The sequence below is a fragment of the Carcharodon carcharias genome, chromosome 26 (assembly GCF_017639515.1).
Source record: "Carcharodon carcharias isolate sCarCar2 chromosome 26, sCarCar2.pri, whole genome shotgun sequence".
Taxonomy (NCBI): domain Eukaryota; kingdom Metazoa; phylum Chordata; class Chondrichthyes; order Lamniformes; family Lamnidae; genus Carcharodon; species Carcharodon carcharias.
The window spans coordinates 7,245,856-7,271,574 of NC_054492.1; the positions used below are offsets into that span (position 1 = coordinate 7,245,856).

The window sequence follows — 25,719 nt, forward strand, 5'->3', positions numbered from 1 at the left end:
TTTGTGATACAGCATCTGAGTGTTTCAATGTGCTGTTCTGGTGTACAACACTTGCTGCTTTGTTGCTGTAAGGTTATGTGTTCAGGCTGTGGCAGAATACTTTCTTCATGGTGTAATCACCCACCATGTTCCTAGAATTGTTTTGTTAAAAAGTGGTGACAGTGACCATGACCTTTCAAAGTTTATTTGGAATATGCAATAGTTCAGCTTGTGTAAGAATACTAACAGTTCATAGACAACACAATATTAGTTTATATAGTTGTACTAGTTTATATAGTCCCTTTGACCTTAATTTGTTTAAACCTACATGGAGGAAAATTTGAATGGTTTCTACAATTGCCAACAATTATGATTGGGAAACCTTGCTGCATACCACCATGGCAAGATAAATAATGACAACTCAAGTTATCCATGACAACACAAATTCCTGTACCCATCACTTGGTCATAAATTTAATTTATTCCATCTAAACTTTTGGGAAGGAGTCTTTTTTTTTAAATGTTTAATTAGAATATTATATAACTTGTTTCTTTTAAATGCCTTCAGAGTAATCAGATTTTTATTAGCTCCTGCCTCTGCTCCAGGACTGATAGCACTAAATCAGGATTATGGTTATCGTTGCACGTCTTTTGCAACATTTTGACAGAATGAAACTTCAAAAGGTCTCCTCGGAATACTACCATTTATTACATATGGTATAGTGTTTTCAATGTAACTGTATGATGGCATCATTTTAATTGATTGAGTTCGATGCCAACCCACTTTGAGTCACAAATTTTAGCTTGAGTCAATACTTAGGGTTCCTTCAAATTGTATCGGCTATGAAATGGAAAATATATTTCAACGTCAATTTTTTTTAAAGGAAACTACAAATAGACATCTCATACCTTTTGCTTCTGACTAGTTTGAGATATATTGTGTGTTGTGTGGTATATGTAACCCACACTCTGCCTCTTGATTTCTTAAAGCCTCAAAGCGGTCTCTCACGGCTTCTCCTTCTTAGTCAAGGCAGAACTGGGAGCCTGCAGGGATAGACCTCAGACCTGTAACTCCAAGATTGGGTTGGCTTCATGGTGCTGTATTGGGAGTACTTTGTATTTTCAAGATGCTGAACATTGTGAGCCAGAGGAGACTTGTCCATTTCAGATCCTGTCTGTCTTAGAGGTACCCAATATGCAGGACATCGGAAATTTGAGGAACCATGAAAGAATAGTTCTGTGGCTCTCCTGTGCCTCTTTTTACATTCATTCTAGGGATGTGGGCTTCACTGGCTAGGCCAGCATTTATTTCCCATCCCTAATTGCCCTTGAGAAGATGGTGATGAGATGCTTTCGTGAACCACTGCAATCCATATGGTGTAGGTACATCCTCAGTGATGTTAGGGATGCATTGCCAAGATTTTGATCTAGCGACAGTGAAGGAAAAGCAATGTATTTCCAAGTCAGGATGGTGAGTGGATTGGAGGGGAATTTCTAGATGGTAGTGTTCCCAAGTATGTGCTGCCCTTATCCTTCTAGATGGCAGTGGGTCGTGAGTTTGGAAGGTGCTGTCTTAGGCGCCTTGGTAAGCTTCTGCAGTGCATCTTGTAGATGGTACACACTGCTGCTACTGTGCATCAGTGACGGAGGCAATGAATGTCTGCAGATGGGGTGCCAATCAAGTGGGCTGCTTTGTCCTGGATGGTGTCAAGCTTCTTGAGCGTTGCAGCAGCTGCACTCACCCAGGCAAGTGGAGATTATTCCATCACACTCCTGATTTATGCTTTGTAGATTGTGGACAGGCTTTGGGGAGTCAGAAGGTAAGTTACCTGCTGCAGGATTCCTAGCCTCTGACCTGCTCTTGCAGCCACAGTATTTATATGGCAGGGCCAGTTCCGTTTCTGGTCAATGGTAACCCACAGGATGTTGTTAGTAGGGGATTCAGTGATGGTAACGCCTTTGAAAGTCAAGGGGCGATGGTTAGATTCTCCCTTGTTGGAGATAGTCATTGCCTGGCATTTGCACAATGTGAATGTTACTTGCCACTTGTCAACCCAAGCCTGGATGTTGTCCAGGTTTTTCTGCATTTGGACATAGACTGCTTCAGTATCTGAGGAGTTGCGAATCGCACTGAACATTGTGCAATCATCATCGGACATCCCCACTTCTGACCTTATGATGGCAGGAAGGTCATTGATGAAGCAGCTGAAGATGGTTGGGCTGAGGACGCTACCCTGAGGAACTCTTGCAGTGATGTCCTGGAACTGAGATGACTGACCTCCAACAACCACAACCATCTTCCTCTGTGATATGTATGGCTCCAACCAGCGGAGGGTTTTCCTCCTTATTCCCATTGACTCCAATTTTGGTAGGGCCCCTTGCTGCCACACTCAGTCAAATGCGGCCCTGGTGTCAAGGGCAGCTGCTCTTACCTCACCTCATCTCTGCAGATCAGTGTTTTTGCCCCTGTTTGACCCAAAGCTGCAATGAGGCCGGGAGCTGAGTGGCCCTGGTGGAACCCAAACTGAGTGTTGGTGAGCAGGTTATTGCTAAGCAACTGCTGCGTGAGAGCACTGTTGATAACCCCTTCCTTCACTTTACTGATCGAGAGTAGACTAATGGGCTGGTAATTGGCCGGGTTTTGATTTGTCCTACTTTTTGTGTATAGTACATACTTGGCAATTTTCCACATTGCTGGGTTATAGCTGTACTGGAACAGCTTGGCTAGGGGCGCGGCAAGTTCTTGAGCACAAGTCGTCAGTACTATTGCCGGAATATTGTCAAGGCCCATAGCCTTTGCAATATCCTGTGCCTTCAGAAGTTTCTTGATATCACGTAGAGTGGATCAAATGGGCTGAAGATTGGCAACTGTGATGCTGGGGACCTCCGGAGGTGGCCGAGATGGATCATCCACTCGGCACTTCTGGCTGAAGATAGTTGCGAATGCTTCAGCATTATCTTTTGCACTGATGTGCTGGGCTCCTCCATCATTGAGCATGGGGCTATTTGTGGAGCCTGCCCCTCCGGTGTGCTTAATTGTCCACCACCATTCATGACTGGATGTGGCAGGACTGCCAAGCTTAGATCTGATCCGTTGGGTTGCGGAATCACTTGGCTCTGTCTATCCCTTGCTGCTTACGCTGTTTGGCACGCAAGTATCCCTGTGTTGTACCTTCTTTAGGTTGACAACTCATTTTTAGGTATGCCTGGTGCTACTCCTGACATTCCTTCTTACACTCTTCATTGAACCAGGATTGATCCCCTGGCTTGGTGGTAATGGTACAGTTGGGTAGATGCCAGGCCATGAGGTTACAGATTGTGGTTGGGTACAGTTCTGTTGCTGAGACCCACAGTGTCTCATGGTTGCCCAGTTTTGAGTTGCAAGATCTGGTCAAAATCTATCCCATCTAGCATGGTGGTAGTGCCACACTAGATGGAGGGTATGCTCAATGTGAAGACGGGACTTCGCTACACAGTACATGTGGAGATGGTCACTCCTATCAATACTGTCATGGGCAGATGCATCTGCGGCAGGCAGGTTGGTGAGGATGAGGTCAAGTATATTTTTCCCTCTTATTGGTTCCCTCGCCATCTGCCGCAGGCCCAGTCTAGCAGCTATGCCCTTTAGAACTCGGCCAGCTTGGTCAGTCGTGGTGCTACTGAGCCACTCCTGTCGATGAACATTGAATTTCCCCACCCAGAGTATGTTCTGCACCCTTGTCACCGTCACTACTTCCTCCAAGTGTGTTCAACATGGAGGAGCACTGATTCATCAGCTGAGGGAAGGCTCCTGGGGAAGCTCCCTCCCTACTGTATACCACTGTATGCAACCTGGGCGTTGCCTGGGAGTCCTCAACATCGACTCTGGACCCAATGAAGTCTCATGGCATCAAGTCAAACATGGGCAAGAAAACCTCCTGCTGATTACCATGTACCGCTCTCCCTCAGGTGATGAATCAGTGCTCCTCCATGCTGAACATTACTTGGAGGAAGCTTTGAGGGTGGCAAAGGCATAGAATGTACTCAGGGTGGGGGACTTCAATCCATCGCCAGGAGTGGCTCGGTAGCACCACTACTGACTCAGCTGGCCAAGTCCTGAAGGACATAGCTGCTAGATTAGACCTGCAGCAGGTGGTGACAGAACCAACGAGGGAAAAACATAATTGACCTCATCTTCACCAACCTGCTTGCTACAGAAGCATCTGTCCATGACTGTATCATTGGAATGACCACCTCACAGTCGCTGTGGAGACGAAATCTCACCTTCACATTGAGGATACCCTCCAACGTGTTGTGTGGCATGTTACTAAATGAGATAGATTTCAAACAGATCTAGCAGCTCGACTGGGCATTCATGAGGCGCTGTCGGCCATCAACAGCAGCAGAATTGTGCTCAAACACAATCTGTAACCTCATGGCCCAGTATATCCCCCACTCTACCATTACCATCAAGCCAGAGGATCAACCCTGGTTTAATGAAGAGTGCAGGAGGGCATGCCAGGAGCAGCACCAGGCACACCAAAAAATGAGGTGTCAACCTGGTGAAGCTACAACACAGGATTACTTGCAATCCAAACAGCATAAGCAGCAAGTGATAGACAGAGCTAAGTGATCCCACAATCAACAGATCAGATCTAAGCTCTGCAGTTCTGCCATATCCAGTCATGAATGGTGGTGGACAATTAAACAACTCACTGGAAGAGGAGGCTCCACAAATATCTCCATCCTCAATGACAAGGGAGCCCAGCACTCAGTGAAAAAGATAAGGCTGAAGCATTTGCTACAATCTTCAGCCAGAAGTGCTGAGTGGATGATATATCTCGGCCTCTTCCGGAGGTCCCCAGCATCACAGGTGCCAATTTTCAGCCAATTCGATTCACTCCACATGATATCAAGAAACTACTGAAGGCATGGGATACTGCAAAGGCTATGGGCCCTGACAATATTCCAGCAATAGTACTGAAGACTTGTGCTCCAGAACTTGCCGTGCCCCTAGCCAAGCTGTTCTAGTACAGCTACAACACTGGCATCTACCCAGCTATGTGAAAAATTGCCCAGGTATGTCCTGTACACAAAAGGTAGAACAAATCCAACCCAGCCAATTACCGCCCCATCAGTCTACTCTTGATCATCAGTAAAGTAATGGAAGGGGGCATGAACAGTACTATCAAGCAGCACTTGCTTAGCAATAACCTGCTCACTAACATCCAGTTTGGATACACTCAGCTCCCAACCCCCATTACAGCCTTGGTTCAAACATGGACAAAAGCGCTGAACTCCTGAGGTGAAAGTGACTGCCCTTGACACCAAGGCCACATTTAACCAAGTGTGGCATCAAGGAGCCCTAGCAAAACTGGAGTCAAGGGGAATCAGGGAAAATCTCTGCTGGATGGCGTCATACGTAGCACAGAGGAAGATGGTTGTGGTTGTTTAAGGTCAGTCATCTCAGCTCCAGGATATCACTGCAGGAATTCCTCAGGGTAGTGCCATTGGCCCAACCATCTTCAGCTGACCTTCCTTCCATCGTAAGATCAGAAGTGGGGATGATTGCTGATGATAGTACAATGTTCAGCACCATTCACAACTCCTCAAATACTGAAGCAGTCCATATCCAAATGCAGCAAGACCTGGACAATATCCAGGCTTGGGCTGACAAGTGGCAAGTAATATTCACGCCACACAATTGTCAGGCAATGACCATCTCCAACAAGACAGAATCCAACCATCGCTCCTTGAAGTTCAAAGGCATTGCCATCACTGCATCCCCCACTATCAACATCCTGGGGGTTACCTTTCACCAGAAACTGAACTGGACTAGCCATATAAATACTGTGGCTACAAGAGCAGGTTAGAGGCTAGGAATTGTGTGACAAGTAACTCGCCACCTGACTCCCAAAGCCCGTCCACCATCGACAAGGCACAAGTCAGGAATGTGATGGAATACTCCCCACTTGCCTGAATGAGTGCAGCTGCCACAACACTCGAGGAGTTTGACACTATCCAGGACAAAGCAGCCTGCTTGATTGGCACCACATCCACAAACATTCACTCCCTCCACCACTGATGCATAGTAACAGCAGTGTTTACCACCTACAAGGTGCACTGCAGGAATTCACCAAGGTTCCTTCGACAGTACCCTCCAAACCCACGACCAGTGCCATCTAGAAGGGCAAGGGCAGCAGATAGATGGGAACACCACCACTTGGAGGTTCGTTTCCAAGTAACTCACCACCCTGACTTGGAAATATATTGCTGTTCCTTCACTGTTGTCGGGTCAAAATCCTGGAACTCCCTTGCTAACTGCACTGTGGGTGTAACTACACCACATGGACTGCAGCAGTTCAAAAAGGTAGCTGCTCACCACCACCTTCTCAAGGGCAACAAGGGATGGGCAATAAATGCTGGCCTAGCCAGCGAAGCCCCCATCCGGTGAATGAATTAAACAAAAACCTCTGCTGGGTCTGTCCTGCCAGTGGGATTGGATGTACCCAAGGATAGTGATGGTGGTGTCTGGGATATAGTCATACTAATGGAATCATATCTGACAGACAATGTCGGACTGTTGCTTGTCTAGTCTATGAGACAGTTCTCCCAACTTTGGCGCAAGCCCCCAGATGTTAGTAAGGAGGACTTTGCAGGGTTGATGGGGCTGAGTGAGCTGTTGTTGTTTCTGGTGCCTATCTTGATGCCAGGTGGTCTGTCCTGTTTCATTCCTTGGAGACTTTTTAGCAGTTTGATACAGCTTGCTAGGTCATTTCAGAGTCAACCACATTGCTGTGGAGTCACATGTAGGCCAAGTAAGGGAGGCAGATCTCCTTGCCTAGGCATTAGTGAACCAGATGGGTTTTGACAACAAAGGGCAATGGTTTCATGACCATCATTAGACTTTTACTTCCAGATTTTTATTGTTTTAAAATTTCACCATCTACCATGGTGGGATTCTACCATGCATTATCCTGCATCTCTGAATAACTAGTCCGGCGACAATACCACTACGCCTCCCTCAACACCACCTGTGTTGCTCTTCCTGTGTTCTGTTTGTTTTTTTTTAAATCAGTCTCTCTGTCTCCGCATTTCTACTGATCTCTTATCACCTGTCTCCGCAACTACTTCAGTACCCTACCACTGCAACCCTCAACCATGCTTTGGTAACCAACTGATATGACTATTCCAATGCTCTCCTGGATAGACTTGCATGTTCCATCCTATTAAAACTTGAGCTTATCCCAAACTTTGCTCCCCATACCCCATTTGCACCAAGTCCCGTTCACCCATCACCAGTGTGCTCGCTGAACTACATTTTTAAAATTGCTCCATGGCATTACCCCTTTCTATCTCTGTAATGTCCTACAGCCCTACAACCCTCTGTGAATTCTGCATTCCTTCAATTATAGCCTCTTGTGCATCCTCAATTTGCCTTGCCCCTCTGTTGGCAACCAGTTATCCAGTCCCCAAGCTATAGAATTGTCTCCCCACATTTCTCCACTTCTTAACCTTACTTTCTTCCTTTGAGGCGCTCCTTAAAACCTACCTCTTTCACCTATCTTATGGTTATGTGGTTTGGTATGATAACACTCCTGTATAGAACCTTGAGCTGTTTTACAATATTAAAAATGCTATATTAAGGTAAGTTTTGTGCCCAATCTCCCTTTACTTTTCTCTGTTATAGTTTTCTTCTTTTATTACCCTGCAATTTCCTTTTCTCTTTATCATTCTGCTTTTCTTAATGGGTCCGTGTTACATTCTTAAAGTCTATTTATATTTCTATAAGTCTTTCACTGCTTCTGGTCGTTGTTATTCTAGCAATCTCTGCCTCCTGTGTCGACTTCCTTCAGTTCAATTTCCTGCAATAATTTCTCTCAATGGGATCAGAGCCAAAGCAGCTGGGGCCCTGGAGGGAGAAAACAGGTGGAGCCGAAACAGGACAAAATGCTGTGGAAGGAAGCATGTGTCAGGGCAAGGAGGCCTTGAGTTCTGCTGCAATTGTAATCTTCACGTCAGGCCTTGAGGTGTGAGATGGATAGGCTCCCTGGATAATCATGTGCAGAGTTCTGATTTTATGTGGTAGAATAGAAAATACAATAAGAAACTGTTTATTTGACCTATGCTTCATTTGCTTCATTTATGCTCCATTGGAGCCTTCTCCCATCCTTCCTCATCTAACTCTATCAGCATAACCTTCTATCCCCTTCTCCCTCATATACTCATATGGCCAGCCCTTAAGTGCATCTACACCATTGGCCTCCACTATTCCCTTTGGTAGTGAGTTCCAAAATCTCACTGCTCTCTGGATAAAGAAGTTTCTTCTGAATTCCCTATTTGGTTTCTTGGTGACTATCTTATATTGGTGGCCTGTAGCTTTGGTCTTACCCACAAGTGAAAATATATTCTTGATGTCTACTCTATCAAAACCCTTCATGGTTTTAAAGACCTATTTGGGGTTACCCTTTAACTTTCTATTTTGAAGAGAAGAGAGACACAGGCTGTTCATCTGTTTATCCTTTCCTAATATGGATATACACAGGACAGTGTTCGCCATCATTGCTCATCTGAAATTGACAGCAACTTCTGGAGTCAGTTAAACACAGAAATCCAGAAGTTGTGCTCAGTGGGCAGAACCTTGTGCCCTTTTGAAAATAATTTCATATTTCTGATATCCTTGTATCTTCTTGTACCCTCTTGAATGCCTCAATATCCCTTTTATAGTGTGGCATCCAGGACTGGACAGGGTACTGCAAGTGAAGCTTAACCAAGGTTTGATACAAGTTCAGCATAAATTCTCTACTTTTTGTAGTTTTTAGTGTCTCTGTTATAATGACTTTAAGCAATAAGGAGGGAACGGTTTTGGAAATTTGGAGATGAGAAGGAAAATATTCAAACAGGACATAAAAATAATTATTTTTTGTGCCCGAGATGTATGATTCCACTTTCTGCCCTTTTGAGGTCACATGAAAAGACAATGCCTGTTCTTTGCCACCCTCCAAGTTACAGATCTATCATCCAGTTTGAAACCATTCCCTAGACTGTGTGTGATTATAGAATCATATAAGTCCTGATTTTGCAGCAGTGATGATGGCAAAACTGTCAGTGTTCGCCATCATCACTCATCTGAAATTGACAGCAACTTCTGGAGTTGGCTAAACACAAATCCAGAAGTTGTGCCCCGTGGGCGGAATCTTGCGCCCCTTTGAAAATAATCATGGTGCAGGACCATTTTCAGGTCTCGACCCCACACTGGCTGTCAGGGCACCCTCTTTGGATATCTTCTGGAGACGGCAAATTGAGAGGTCACCTCTGGGATTCCTGTCCAATTAAGGTTGATGGGCAAGTTTCTGAAGCTGCAGATCCAACCCGCTGAAGGGTAAGGACCATGAGGGCACCTCCATCTTTAGGTACCCTCTGAAGAGGTACCCAGTTAAATAAAACAAACAGCTGCAAAGCCACACCTGTGTTGGGGACCTCCCTCCACGGGCTGGCTGCAGCTCTGGTAGGCAGGGTGAGTGTAGGAGGCCTTGTGGGCCTCCCATGCCAGCCATTGACACCTGCCTCCAGGTACCAGCTGGGCTTGGCCCTCATTGGTGGGTCTACCTGGCACTAAGAAGATCCCTGCTGCGTCCCCAGTCAGCCCACAAATGGACCGTTATCTATGCAGTTTGGCCACCTGCTGCTGGGTGGGTAACTTCTGCTGGTGATCATGCACCTCGGGGAAGATCACCCATTGACCTGGCACCAAGTTTTGTAATTTTCCCCCAGGTCCCGCCTTTAAACCTGCTCCCATGGGGCCGTGAAAATTCCACTCAGTGATTCTGTACTTCTCTAGAGGGTGCGCTGTTGAAGTCTCCTCAGACTGCAATCAGTTGGAAATCACTGAAATGGTGAAAGCTTTAACTCTTACGCTCTTGGTTTTGCTTTGAAAACCCATTTAAAAAGTTACACCTTGTTCAATGAGGTGTAACTGGGTTTTTTGGTGAACTAAGTTCATTGTTACTGCTAAACACCCTGATTGGTCCAGTAATTTAATATTTGTTCAACATCACATTTCCCTATAGTGATGATAAGTTCCACATTTTTGAAACATTTTTCTTAAAGTTTGTTTATAATATTTTAGTTTCTACCTTAATCCCATGCATATGCCTCAATTATTTATTTCCTTATCTGTAAAACCTTATTTGTAATTCTGCAATTCCTTATCTGTAATTAATAGTGAAGGAATTTGGTGCTTTATACATCCTGGTTTGCTGTCTATGAAAATACTTCCACGTCATTGGCTGCTTATCCTGGCTAATGACATCACTGCTGCTGGACACCTGGAGATTTCCTTGACTTGGCGCCAGATTGAAACTGAAGTCAAGAAAGGAAACATTCGTACCATACCTCCCTAGATCATTTTGAGGCTGCTTTGGTCTAGGCCAGTGTTGAGTGTTGTTACTTGATTGTTGACCAACCAATTCTTACGGTACAGAAGAGTGCCAGGAATAACATGTTAGTCTCAGTAATGCTAATGCTGAAGCTGTTGCTAATTTTCATTAGGGAAGGAAACCTGCCGTCCTGACCCAGTCTGTCCTAAATGTGATTCCAGACCCACAGCTAAGTGGTTACTATTAACTCTGAAATGCCCTAGCAGATCAGTCCATTTTATCAAACTGCTACAAAAATTGCAAAAAGAATACAACTGGATGGACCACCTGGCATCCCCTAGGCATTGGGCTCAGACACAACACATGCGCACCCAGCCCAGTCAACCCTGCAAAGTCTTCCTCGCTAACACCTCGGGACTTCTGCCAAAATTGGCAGAGCTTTCCCACAGACTGGTCAAGCAACAACAGAATTACCTGGAAAAACTCAGCAGGTCTGGCAGCATCGGCGGAGAAGAAAAGAGTTGACGTTTCGAGTCCTCATGACCCTTCAACAGAACTGACAACAGCCTGACATAGTCATACTCAGAAACACATCATTCAGCCAGTGTCCCAGACTCCTCCATCACCATCACTGGCAATATCCTGTTCTACCAGAGGTGGTGGCACAGTGGATACAGACAAGAAAGAATAGCCTGGGAGTCCTTTGCATTGATTCCAGACACCATGAAGCCTCATGGCATCAACCCAAACAAGTACAAGGAAACCTCCTGCTGATCACCACACACTGCTGTCACTCAGCTGATGAATCAGCACTCTTACATGTTGAATACCGCTTGGAAAAAGCACTAAGGGTAATAAGGTTACAGAATGTACTGTGGAGGGGCTTCAAGAGTGGTCACCAGTGACTTAGCAGCATCAGTTGACTGAAGTTGTGTCTGACACACTGGTGTTGCAGAATCAACACATGGGAAAAAGCTACTTGTCCTCAGTAATTTACCTGTCACAGATGCATCCATCCATGTTATTGTTGGTAGGAGAGACCACTGCACAGCCGCTGTGGAGATAAAAGCCCGTCTTCACTCTGAGAACAACCTCCCATCATGTAATGTGATATTACCACCATGTTAAATGAGAAGCTCACAGGAGATCTAGCAACTCAAAACTGGGCATCCATGCTAGGCTATGGACCATCAACAGCAACAGGATTGTATACCATCACAATCTGTAACCTCATGGCTTGACATATCCCTTACTCTACCATTACCATCAAACTGGTGGACCAACAATCGTTCAAAGAGGACTGTAGGAAAACATGCCTGGAGCAGGACCAGGCAGTTCTGAAATTGAGATGCTAACCTGTCAAAGCTACAACACAGACCACATACATAAATAGTGACATTCAGTGGCCTTACCATAGAGGAATTCCCCACCAACAACATCCTGGGTACTGGGATTGCCCAGAAACTTAACAGGATCAGATACATAAATACTGTGGCTACAAGAGCATGTCAGAGGCTGGGTATACTGCAGCAACTATTTTACTTGTTGATTTCCAAAGCCTTTCCACCAACTGCAAAACACAAGTCAGGAGTGTGATGCAATACTTTCCACTTGCCTGAATGAGTACAGCTCCAACAGTACTCAAGAAGCTCGACATTATTCAGGACAAAGCAGCCCACTTGATCAGCATCCCATTCACCATTTTAAACATTCCCTTGCTGCACCGCCAGCACACAGTGGCAGTGGTGTGTGCCACCTGCATGATGAACTGCAGTAACTTATCAAACCTCCTTCAAACAGTACCTTCTGAACCTGTGACCTCTACCATCCAGAAGGACAAAGGCAGCAAGCACAGGGGATCACCACCGCCAACAGATTCCTCTCCAAGTCACAAACCTTTCTGACTTGGAAAGATATATTTTTCTTTGTTGGGGCAAAACCCTGGAACTCCCTCCTTAACAACACTGTGAGAGCACTTTCACTCCAAGGACTGCAGTGATGCTAGAAGGTGGCTCACCACCTTCTCAAGGGCAGTTAGCAATGGGCAGTAAATGCTGTCCTTACCAGTGACACCCACATCCTATGAATGAATAAGTAGAGAAAAGAGAATTATTAATATTTGGATTAGTATGAAATGATCTTGATAACTTTTAAAAACTCTTCTGTAGCCTGAGTAATCAATTCAAATGCTTGTCTCTGACTACAGAAGAATATACTTTTATGATACATTCTCACAAAATTGTTGAGGAATTCAAATTTGAGGTCAGAAATAAAAACAGAATGTGATATTTTAATAGTGTGCTGGTTTGTAATTACTGTTTCAGCTGTTGGGGGGAAATCGGTAATCATTTAGAAATTAAGATTTGGCTGGAAGTGATGGTGTTTCCTGATATGTAAGCAGCTGCACAGCCAGTTCTGCTTTCTGTAGTAAAAGTAATTAGGGTACTGTCATGATTTGTTTTTTCCCCATTGTGCTTATGTTCTACATTACAGGCAACTCCAGCAGCAACAACAGGCTGAACTTGAAGTCGGTCCAAGAGAAGGTCTACCTTCCTATGACCCTTCCCAGGTAATGCATACAAAAACATTATATTTTCACAAGCAATACTTCAAAGGTGGCCTAGCCCATGGAATGACATTGTATATTTATCCAGAGGATACACGGTTACACAATTCAACATGTTGAATAAACAAGTAGAAAACCTGTCTGCTAGTTAGATCAAAGCCTGCACTCCAGAAAGAATTGATGGTTATAATAGGTTTCATGTCATCATTTATTTAAAAGGTCCCTGTTCCAACCGTATCTGCTGGTGTCCAAGAGCATGGGAAGTCAATTGACAAAACTGACCCGTTGTTTTCTCAAGACAGAGACCCCAGGTTCACAGATATCTACACTGGTATTTCACCTGGTAAGTTGAATTATGAGCTTAAGTCAGTGACAGCTGAAACATTTAACAGCCACAAACTTGTAACCTAAGAACAGGACTAATTGAAACTTATTTTTATTCTATTAAAATATTTAAGACATTACATTCTTCCTTTCCCTCTCCCAACTTGTTTTTATTTTCCTAAAGGAATGCTCCTTAAAATTAGCTGCCTAAAAAGCAGACAAGGATAGTTTCCAAGACCTTAAACTTTAATGCTGTTTTTAAAACTTTGGCATTTATAAAATAACAGTGACTGGAGATTCCAGATTTATTTCGTTTTTCATCTTCATTTTTAAAACTTATGCTTGGGATGACTTCAACTAGATCATTAATTTCAATTGTGTCTTCAAATAAAGCAACGATAATAGCAATAAAGGAAGGCTTAATTAAAGTGTGTTAAGTTCATTGTAAGCTTGAGGAACCAAAAAATTCAGTTTTTCAAAGCAAACTGCTGCTATTGGAGGTGCATGTAACGTTGAAGATAATTTAGCCCTGCCTATTTGTGTTTATTTGCCTGCTAGTCAGGAAGGCTTGTCACCTAGTAGTTACCTCACAAATCATTGACAGCAGTTCTGCAGCTGTTTGAGAATTCATGGAAACGCAGTTCCAGACTCTTGGATCTTGAATAGAGGCAAAATACTGCAGATGCTGGAAATCTGAAACAAAAACAAGAAATGCTGGAAAAACTCAGCTCTGAAGAAGAGTCATATGGACTCGAAACGTTAACTCTGTCTTTCTCTCCACAGATGCTGTCAGACCTGCTGAGTTTTTCCAGCAATTTTTTTTTTGTTGTCTTGGGCCTTGTGTTTATGTTTTTGTGGTTTTGCCTGTCGTCGGTATTGTAATTTTCAAATAGAGAATTTTAACGGCTATTACTAAAAGAACAGAAGATGCATAAATCATAGTCTCAAACTTCCACAACACCAGCATTTTCATATCAGCATAAAGCAGTTTCAGAAAATGATAGTATAACTTGGAAGCCTGATTCCCAAAGATAGCTAGAGCTATGAAGAGAAGAACTGGCATCACTAGCTTCCTCAGGATGTTTCAAAGCCTTTCAGAACCCACAACTTAATTTCAAATTACAGTTACTATTCAATAAGAAAATGCACAAAGATCCTAGAAATAATCTATGGGATAAATAAACAGTTGATCTATGTTTTTCTGATGCTAATGGAAAAGGGAGGAATGCTGCAAGACTGGAGAAATTCTTGCGGTGCTACAAATATTCTTCTTTATCCACTCGAGCAGGCACAAAGTGGCTCGGTTTAAATGTTGTTTCAGAAAATGGCATCTTCAGCAATTCACCAGCCCCTCAGAATTGCACTAAACTGTCAGCTAAATTATGTGCTCAAGATTTAGAGTGGATTTGAACTCCTGACCACCTGTTTAAAGAAAGAGTGATATCACTTAAACCAAGCTAACACCTTGGGTAATCTTACACTCTTCTTTGTACTGAGTGCAGTTATGCAGCAGCTGCTGTGCAGAGTAATCATTCTGTATTAAGATCCCTGAGCCTGCTATCGTTCTCCAGATACAGTGTAGAAAGCGTGCATTCTGGGGCAGAGGGAACATTGTTACAATTATGAGGTTTGTAAGATTTTTATGTTTTGGAACTGCCTTTAAATTTAGGGTAAAACGAAGCTGGAGTTGAACTCTAAAGAAAAAGGAGGGGTGGAGGATAGCATCTTTTGAATATGATGCTGGATGGACAGAAAGCCAATTACGTGGATTAGATGGAATCAAAAGCGTTGCTAAGTACAGTTACAGAGAGAAAAATAGCCAAATATGGACAATTGGAAACCAAGATCTAACACCCCTTTCCTGGCAACAATTGAAGGAGAAATTGAGGGTAAAAACAGTAGAAGAAGGGGAAAAAAAGGAGATGAGTGGATAACACTGAGACATGAGGCTTAAAGAAAGCCAGAGAAGAAGCAAGATAATGCCAGCAGTCTCATTAAGGCTTTGATGACAAGAACAAATGTTAGGGGGTCATGTGATCGGTGCTAATGTCTGCCTGACAGCAGCCTGGGTGACCTTATTGTTAGAGATTTAAAGGGCCCATGTTGCTTTACTGGTGTAAGTGGTGTATGCTTGGAGACAATGGCAACAGACTGTGTGCAAACAGTGGATAGACTATGACCGGAATTTTCGCCTCACCCCCCGAACTGCGGCAGGCAACCATCGAAATCTCCATTCACATTGACGGCTCCAGAAGACCCTGCAGGGCTAGAAAATTCCATCCTATGAGTCTCCAGAGCCCCAGAAAAGTGTTGAGAATGTGGGTTGTAAACAGTTTTGCTTTACCTCTCCATTTAGTTCCAAGATGAAAGTGAGTTGGGCTCTCAAGGATAGCTACCAGAATACAAAGCCTGTGTGATAAGAACATAGGACTTAGGAGCAGGAGTAAGATATTCAACCCTTCGAGCCTGTTCTGCCATTCGATAAGATCATGGCTAATCTGGTTGCGGTCTCAATTCCAACTTCCTGTCTGCTCCCAAAACCTTTGGCTCCCTTGTCTATTAAAAATCTATCTAACACAGCCTTGAATAAATTCAGTGACCTAGCTGCTCCTGCTTTCTGGGAAAAAGAATTCCACAGACTAACAATCCTCTGAGAGAAAAATAATCTCATCTCTTATTCTTAAACTGTGTCTCCTAGTTCTAGTCTCCCCACAACAGGAAACATCCAACCTATCAAGTCCCCTCAGGATCTTGTATGTTTCAATGCAATCACCTCTCATTCTTCTAAACTCCAATGGATAAAGATCCAAACTGTTCAACCTTTCTTCATAAAATAAGCCCTTCATCCCAGGAATGACTCGAGTGAACCTCCTCCAAACTGCTAATGCAATTGTATCCTTTTTTCAAATAAGGAGACCAAAACTATACACATAACACCAAATGTGTTCTCGCCAAAGCCCTGTACAGGTGCAGTAAAAGTTGCCTACTTTTATATTGCATTCCTCTTGCAATAAATGCCTATACTTGCCTTCCTAATCACTTGTTGTGATGCACATTGCTATGGTGATGGGCTTTGAGATGGAAAGGATACAGAGGAAGCCATTGTGATATCAGGTTACAAGCTTTCTAAAATATTACTGGAAATCACAGACAGGTTGGTCTGCCAGGATCTGGGAGAGGGAGAGCAGCTCAGAGCTGAAAGTCTGTATGGTTCACTCTGCCTGATTGTGGGCGGAAGCTCATGCTCGGATTGAAAAAACCAAATTCTTGAGGAGTGAAAGTGAAGCTTGAAGATTCACCTAGCTTGTGCTAGAGGGAGGATTGCCAGTATTACTGTCAGTATGAAGGGCACTTCTGGGGTTAGAAGTCACCAAATTGAGAAATGAAAAGAACAGAAATAAACCCTCGGGAGCTAAGAACCATTTTGGACTGACCTTAGGAGAATTGAATGTCTACATAAAGGACAATGTGAAGTATACCTGTGAAGTACGTTCTTTTAGTTATGCTAAAAATAAGAAAGGGAATTATTAAAATATAGGTTGTCTATAACCATTGTTTAGTCAGTGGTGCTTTTAGTCTGTTTGTTACAGTAAATGTCTTAAAATATGAAATCTTGTCCTGTCACCCTTTCATCTATTAACTGGTAGTTTGAATTTATTTTTAAAAGTTATCAGTCTCTACTGAGATTGTAACAACACCTGATTATGAGAGTAACTGGCAGTGCTGAATTCAATGAAACTCAAAGTGAGATACAAACATCCCATATATATATATATATATATATATATATACACACATTTGTTTTCAATGGTCTTGAAATGAAATATATCTATCTATAATATATTAGAAATATCTGTATATGCATTTCCTGTCTACAAAGCCTTGCTTCTTCTATCCATGCTTCTGGACCAATTTTGTGTTCAGCAAAGAAGTTAACACAATATTGTCACAAAAATCAAGGTAAGAATGAAAGAACTTGGATTTATGGAGCATCTTATAGCCAGTGAAGTACTTCTGATGTGTATTTCCTGATGTAATGTAGGAAATCACAGAAGCCAATTTGCAAGATCCCACAAAAAAGTATTAATGTAAATGACCAATTAAACTGCTTTATCAATATTGATGACATTATGCTAGACTGAATTATCAGCCTAGATTTTTTGCGAAAGTCTCTCTGGAGCGGGGCTTGAGCTCACAACCTTCTGACTCAGGTGCCAGAGTCCCGCCACTGAGCCAGGGCTGACACCTAATTCCTATGTCAATATTTATAATGAAAACTGCCTGTGTAAACTTGTAGGAATGCAATTTATACCCTCTTACCACTTGTAACTCTACAGCACCTCTGCTTTATCTCTGTAACATGTCTCCCAGTTCCTCAATCTAAACTGCAGAGAAACTTCCTACTTTATCAACTTTACACTTTTACTTCCTGAATTGCTGTAAGCTTTAATATTTGACTATAAATAATATAAGAATGAGGACAGAATGTATGACTCCAAAATGTGGATGGAATGACATCTGCACACCCTCATAGGACCTGGAGAAGACCATTTGGCCTTTCGAGCCTGCTCCACCATTCACATAGATCAGGGCTGATCTGGTTGTGGTCTCATCTCCACCTTCCTGTCTGCTCCCCATAACCTTTGAGTCCCCTGTCTAAATATCTCACATCCTATAACTCTGTTTCACTACACTTCAGGTCTTGATTTCCCGTGGCATTTCACACAACCTAGTAATGTCTTGAAAGCCTTGCATCTTGCATTCAATTCCAGTTTGTCATGTTGCTATCATATTTGTCAAAGTCAAGCCACAATAAATCAGATCTAAAGAAGTAGCAAACATACAAAAATAAGGAAAGCAACTAGAAAAATGCCAATAAGAATCGCTTAGGACTTAGACAAACGACTAATCGAAAATAAATCAGCAGAACCTAGCCAGCAAAAAAAAAACATATTTAAGGAAAGAAAATGACGCTTGCACCAATCATTTCATTCATTTATAATAAAAACAGAAACAGCTGGAAATACACAGCAAGTCTGGCAGCATCTGTGGAAAGAGAAACAGAGTCAATGACCTTTGATCACAACATGCATTCTCTCATCCATTTGGCACATTTAAGGCGAAGCTAGAAAAGTATATAAGGAAAAAAGAAATAGAAGGATAGGGTGAGATAAGGTAAGGTAGGAGGAGGTTTGCGTGCCACATAAACACAGGCATACATGAATCTTTGTTTGTAACTTTTAATGCCTTCATAGTAGTTTTAATGTCAAAACTAAACATCTGAAAATACTAAGCTTCAACTGTTTTTAATTTGAACTCTTTAAAGGAGTTACATCTATAGGTTGTGAATGTGAATAATTTGCAGAATTTCTCAGCATGCATCAGTAAGTTTTTCTGAGTTAAAGCCTGAATGTGTATCCCATTACCCTGTGTGGATTTGAGAATTTCATAGCTTTTTCTGAAAGACCTCAAAACAAACCGGAGATTGGATTCTCAAACTATCGTTGCGATACGTTTCACTTATGTAATATTAACAACTGCTCTTCTTTGTCGCCTTCTGTTCAGATTTTATCTCTGGCTGTTGGTTGGAACCTGTGATCAATAAAAGTTCAGGGTTTCTTTTGACATTTAGAAAGCAAAACAAAAATTGTAAATTGGAGAATGGATTTCTTTTTCCCACTTCACTGGAAAATTTGAAGAGAATTTCAGTTTGTTTATTCAAATGCCAAATTTTGCCAGATGAATTTTCTATGCTTGATGTCCTTACTGATTGGCTGTTGCCCATGTTAATTATGGCAAACTCCTCCCCTCATCAAGATGACTTCAGTCGGGAAACCTTTCCCCTGAGAATTAAAGACAGAGAAGTATTCCTGTTCTATCATATTTGAAAACTAATCTAACTGATGAAATTTTGAGGATTCAGTCAGGTTTTTTTCACAAAGACATTATGTGTCAGCAAATTCACAAATCGTACACTTTCAGCTTTAATCACATCGCAGAATTGTTACAGCACAGGAGGCAGCCATTCGGCCCATCATATCTGCACCAGCTCACCGAATGAACAATTCACTTGGTGCCTTTCTCCCGCCTTCTCCCCATAACCCTACACATGTACTTCCTCTTCAAATAATAGTCTAGTTCCCTTTTGAATGCCTCAATTAAACCCAACTCCTCCACCCTCTCAGGCTGTGCATTCCAGACCCTAACCACTCACTACATGAAAAAAATTTTCCTCGTGTCACTTTTGCTTCTTTTGAAAATTACCTTAAATTTGTGCCCACTCGTTCTCAATCTTTTCATGAGTGGGAACAATTTCTCCCAATTTACTCTGTCCAGACCCCTCATGATTTTGACTACCTCGATCAAAGAATTTGCTGATGAAACACAGCAAATGATGAATTGCCTGATTATCCAAAGGGACCAAGGACCAGGCGAAGAAGTCAGCAAGTAGGAATGTAATGGCAAAGCTCCTATTGGTCCAAAAACAGACAGTGGAGAGTAGTTCAAATCCCAATGTTCTCGAATCCCCTCCCTGCAAAGATGCTGAACCCTGCCCTTTTTCTACCTCTATACTACCAGAACAAAAGCAAAATACTGCAGTTGCTGGAAATCTAAAATAAAAACAAAAAATGCTTGAAACACTAGGCAGTTCAAGCAGCATCTGAAACGTTAACTCTGTTTCTCTCTACCTAACATGCTGAATGTTTCCAGCATTTTCTGTTTTTACTTCAATGCTGCCAGATCCTGGCAGTGCCCTGATGATGTCATACACTGGGCCACTCTGGCTTCCTGGACTTCACAATCTCTCACCCAGATCACTCCAAGTGACCTCAAACTGCTGGGACATCCCAGTGACCCCTGACCTGGGATCTGCTTCTGAATGCTCTCAGATTCAGGGGATCTGCTCTAATGCTGTCAGATCCTCCCTACAGTGCTTCCAAACTCCAGGACTCCTCTAAGTGCTACTAGACCCTGAGCCCTTTCCTAAATGCTGGATTTGAGGTGCAATTGCAGTGCTGCCCCTAGTGTTCATAAGCTGAGTATCAAAAATAATACTGCTTGCCATAATACCTATGTTCTTAGTACTTCCAAATTACATTGAACAGTGGCTTGGATCTTGGCTCGTGGGTTTAAAAATTTTGGAGGTGGGAAGTAGCGAATAATCCAATTGGATCAAAGGTGCTTTCTACCAGAGTGACACCTTGACTCCAAGCGTTAAATTACAAGGGGTGCATCTCCTGAAATTTAGAACGTTCAGGGGTAATTTGGTCAAGCTGTTCAAGACATTAATGGGAACAGATAGGCAGATAGAGTGAAACTATTATTGTTGGGTGGGGAGGCTAGGCCTTAGGGGTATAGTCTAAAAACTAGACACAGACCTTTCAGGAGTGAAATTAAGAAACGCTTCTACCCAAAAAGGGTGGTAGAAGTTTGGAACTTAAGCTGCAAATGGTAATTGGTATGAGACCAATTGTTAATTTTAAATCTAAGATTGATACATTTTTGTTAACCAAAGATAATGAAGGATGTGGGGCAAAGGTGAGTATATGTGGTTAGTGGTAAGTTTATATTATTTGCGTTTAATTGTATGAAGGTGTTGGGCATTAATTGGGAATTGACTTGTGCCCCTGTAAATAGGCACAGACTGAAACTATAGTTGTTAGGTTAGGTAGTATATGCTTGTAATGTATATCTCTCTAAATAAATGCTTATACAAGTATGTAAAGATTGGTTCCAGTTCTATCCTTTACCACTGGCTTTTTGGTATATAGCCATGATCTCATTCAATGGTGGAACAGATCTCAGCGACTACTTGGCCAACTCTTGTTCCTATGTTCCTACTGACAATGATAATGTGCTTGTTAATAGCATATTTAATAACATTGGGAACCTGGAAAGTTGTTGCAACTACACTCATCCAGGCAAGTTGAGAGTATTCCATCTTGCTCCTGACCTGTGCCTTATTGATGGTAGAAAGACTTTGGGAAAACAGGAGGAGAGATAAGGCTACATTAGATCAAAGAAACCAGGGTATCTTTGTGGTTCCAGGATAACGTTGAATTCTTCTTTGTCTAATGTCTAGAAAATCTAATGTTGAATAAGAAACGAACTTGAGATTTAAAGCAAGTTAACATACAGCATCATTCAGCAGCTCCTGCTAGATGACAGAGTCCATCTTGTAAATTCTTAGCTTGTGTACTCTTGACTACCCCTTGCTGGGGGAGAAGATTGCAGTCATTGTGGCTGAGGTGCTCCAAGATACTACATCTCATAGAATGCCATTTGGTTCTTATGCCTCTGCCAGCTCATTGAAAGAGCTATCCAATTAGTCCCAATCTCTTACTCTTTTTCCTCATAACCCTACAAGAGTTTTCCTTTTCAATTATTTATCCAGTTATCATTTGAGTTACTGTAGAAGCTTTTCCTACGACCATTCCAGAGAGCTGTACATTCCAGATCATAATGAATTGTTATGTTTAAAAAGTCTACTTAACCCCCTTGATTTTTTGCTAGTTATTTTAAATCTGCATCCTCTGGTGACCAACCATCCTGCCAGTGGAAACAATTTTACCGTATTCACTCTATCAAAACCCCTCATAACTTTGAACATCTCTATTAAATTACCACTTAACTTTCCCTGCTTTTGAGGAGAACAATCCCAGCTTCATCAGTGTCTCAACATAACTGCAGGTTCACATCTCTGGTATCATTATCAGCTAATTCAAGGTAAGACAATAGTCTAGTTTTTGGGCCCTGGGGGAGCAGTGATTCTTTATTAGTTGAGACCCAGTGGGATATGGCACGTCTGATTGTAAAGGTTCAAGATGCTGTGGACAAGGCCTTACTGCCTGAAGAGTGTTTTATGCTTATGCTATCTAAATGTTTCAGTCAATAGGTACAATAATCTGGTGTCTTTTGGAGCTGGTGGTCTCAACTATCTTCTTGATTCTGGTTGCTAGACCCTGATACTGTTACAGTGGAACTTAGTGCGCATTACACTCTGAATATTCTTCATCCCCTCCCAGGGAGAAAGGATCTTGTTTGCTATATAAACACCTGTCATTTCCACAAGTTCATTTCTTGATCTGATATCAAATGCATTTCAAGGCTTGCGTTAGTATCATTAACTATGTCGCTTTGTTGAACTATAGAAAATAGTTTTATTTGTGCTTATAATTTTAAAACTGGTTGAGAAAGCCAACACAAGAGGCAGTTTTAAAATGATTAACAATTTAAGTTGTTCTAAATCTTGGAGGTGGAAAATCCTGGGGTGGAATTTTCTGAGCCCGCTTACAGCAGGCGTGATCAGTGACAGGCCAGCCTCCGAGGCGACTGCTGAGGGGGGGTGGTGTCAAGTGCTGCCCTGGCGCTGTGTCCTGTGCACAGGCAATCGAGGTAGGGGGTAGGGTAAGCAAGGGAAGTGGCCACGCATTAGGGACACCTGTATAAACTGACCATGCCTCTACAGCTAAGACTGATCAAACGCAGCCACAGTGATATGATTGGGGTCAGGTTCCTAGCCTGCCCGCCCATGCCAGCATTGCGGAGGTACCTAAGGGCCACCAAGTGCTCCATAACTACCCCCCCCCGGCACAGACTTCAAGACCACCACCACTTTATTGGACCACAAAGCAGTTGGACTGCACATGTTGTACAATCCCCTTGCCGACGCTGGCCATGTAGTCACTGCTGGAGGTGCTCACAGCCCCTTGCAATCTCAGCATCCTGGTTTGGACCAGTGTCCCCCATGTCGCATGTTGACAGGGCAGCCATGCAGCGCACTCACCTCTGACCATCCGAGGGGTGACCAGCACTCTCCGGGAAGCATTAAGGGACGGTCACACAGGGCCAGGAAAGGTGCCAAGTACACCCATGATAACCATGTCTCTCTATCTTTCATGCTGCAAGAGGACCACGTCAGGATCATGGATCCTGGTGACCTAGCTTTATGCCTCATGGCCTACAGAGACTGTAGAAGACAGAGGAGAGAGTGACTGAGGCACCTGGCCACATAAAGGCAGGAGCAGCAACCTCAGGAAGAAGGGGCAGCAGGGGCTCCTGCACACGCTGCCCAGGAGCGACAGTGAGCTGTGGCTGGTCAGCACCTAGCAGCACCCCGGGTCTATAGACGCTGCCTGCCATTCCTGCAGATGACTGAGAACCACTGTCGCCGACGACCGCACATATCTAGAGATCTAGTGACTCACATCTGCCACTTACTGCAGGACTTGCCGCCAAGGGGACATGGAGGGCATCCACTGCCGGTGGCTGTGAAAGTGACTGCGGTGCTCAATTTCTGTGCCAGTGGCTCCTTTCAGGGCTCCACAGTTGACCTCTGTGGGATTTCACAATCTGCCACCCACAAATGCATCCATGAGGTTACGGATGCCATCTTCTCCATGGCAACACAACTTTGTGCATTTCGCCCAGGACCGGGACAGCCAGGATGCAAGGGCCATTGGACTCTCCCAGATCTCTGGATTCCCACAGGTGCAGGGTGCAATTGACTGCACTCATATGGCGCTCATGTCTCTATCACTACACAAAGTGGACTACGTCAACCACAAGGGTTTCCACTCACTGAAAGTGCAGCTGGTATGCGACCACCAGAAACACATCCTGCAGCTATGCACATGGTTTCCAGGGAGTGTGCATGACGCCTACATCCTGAGTCAGTTGCAGATTCCTGCAGTATTCCAGGGTCCACAGACGCTGCAGGGCTGGCTCCTCGGGGACAAGGGCTGCCGCAGGGTCTGTGGCTGATGACACCCGTGTGGCAGCCTCAGACTGCAGCAGAGCGACGGTGTAATGAGGTTCATGAAGCAGCTCGCAACTTGGTGGAGCAGACCATCAGGATGCTGAAGATGTGGTTCCGGTGCCTGGACCAGTCTGGGGGAGGCCTGCAATACAGTCCGCAGAGGGTGTCACACATCATCGTCGTCTGCTGCGCCCTTTACAACCTGATGCTGCAATGGGTGAGGAGCTGGCTGAGCAGGAGATGGAGGAGCTGCTGTCTCCTCCGATGAGGATGCTGACGAGGACGAGGGCGAGGAGGTCCTCGGTGGTGACGACAACGAGGATGAGGCTCTCACACTGGCACTTGGGAGGCCCTCATAGTTGCCAGACTTGTGGAGGATAATGACGGCATGCAGTGAGGTATCCCCATAGATCTCAAATTGCAGTTGTGTATGTTTGACTCTGGCTTGGCTTATCTCAGTGCCAATCCCCTCTGAGAGGATGCTCCTATCCTGGAAATGCAGTGGAGGCCCTAATAGTCACTCGATCGCAGGAGGTTGATGACAACATACAGTTAAAACGCTCCGTAGATCTTCACATGGCCTCTGAGAATGTCTGACTCCTGTCTGGCCGAGGGCAGCTCGCTTACGCTTCGTGATCAGGGCCATCTCAGAGACGCAGCCATGAAACTTTAGACGCATCTGATGCTGTGTCTGCCTTCAGCAGCTCAGCCCTTCAGGAGCTGGTGCACAGCATCACTGGTCTTAGATGCTGGTGTGATGGGGGGGCAGTCCCACCTTAAAGGTGCTGAGAGTACACAGAGAGAATGACGGAACTCTGTGGTACCTGCCCACTACATTCTGGCAGCAATGACTAGCACTGCTGAGGTGCAGGCATCAGTAATGTTTCCAGGGAGTGTGAGGCTGGACCATCACTGTGGTCTGAAGGCTGCACAGGGAAGAGGCCGTGGACTGAGACACCTGCCTATATCTTGTGCAGAAAGGTTTCACATCTGAGTGACAAGAACACTGCTCATTAGAACAAGGAGCCATAGGCAGGGAGACATTCTTGGGAGTTTATTGACAATAGTGAACAGTGTGTACAAGTGATTAACTCTCCCTGCCCAGGCTATGCAACTAATTCTCCTTAACTGTGCTAACCCGGCCCCTATGTCTTGGTGCTCCCTGGACATCCACAGCGGAGGTGGAGGCAGCCTGCTGACCGTGACGACTTTGTCAGATGTCCTCTGGAGGGCCGAAACTTGGAGGGCCCCGGCCTGCTTTTGGGATCCTGCCGTGTGGCAGTGGCACCCTCCTCGGCCTGTGAAGCTGGATCTGCGGAGGTCACAGGAAGAGGGGAATCAGATGGACCAGTCACTCCCAGAGTCACCTGGATGGATGGAGTGTGCACCTGCTGATCTTCCTCTTTATGTGTGCCCGAGGGCCCCTGGCTGACTGCATGAGTGGAAGGGGTAGCTGGAATGAAATTGAGCTGCCCAGAACCCCTATCACATACACGCTGTTGGAGGCCAACCATGGCATCAGCGATGGAGTTAAGCCCCCGCAGCAGTGCAGGAGTGACATGCTGGTCCAAGGTCTCCACGGCGGCGGCCATCCTGCCAGTGTTGACCCCGGTATGTTTCAATGCCGGCACTAGCACCTCAGCTTGAAGATAGACGGACTCCTCCATCGTGCCTTGCAATCTGAGGAGTGCAGTGGACTTCCCTTCCTGATGTTCCTGAGTTTGCCTTTGCAGC

The 25,719-nt window shown here is 44.1% G+C and overlaps 1 protein-coding gene across 8 annotated transcripts in view; it reads left to right on the top strand.

Moving 5' to 3' along the window:
• The window catches only part of arnt2 (aryl-hydrocarbon receptor nuclear translocator 2), a 355,307-nt gene that overhangs the window by 220,801 nt on the left and 108,787 nt on the right, over positions 1–25,719 (top strand). For all 8 annotated transcript variants that reach the window (XR_005941438.1, XR_005941437.1, XR_005941439.1 and 5 more), the window contains exons 12-13: positions 12,830–12,905; positions 13,122–13,245. Coding sequence is in view for 5 of the 8 variants with exons in the window: in XM_041174967.1 (XP_041030901.1) it covers positions 12,830–12,905; positions 13,122–13,245 (200 nt within the window). In the remaining 3 variants the exon portion in view is untranslated. The remainder of the gene's footprint in view (positions 1–12,829; positions 12,906–13,121; positions 13,246–25,719) is intronic.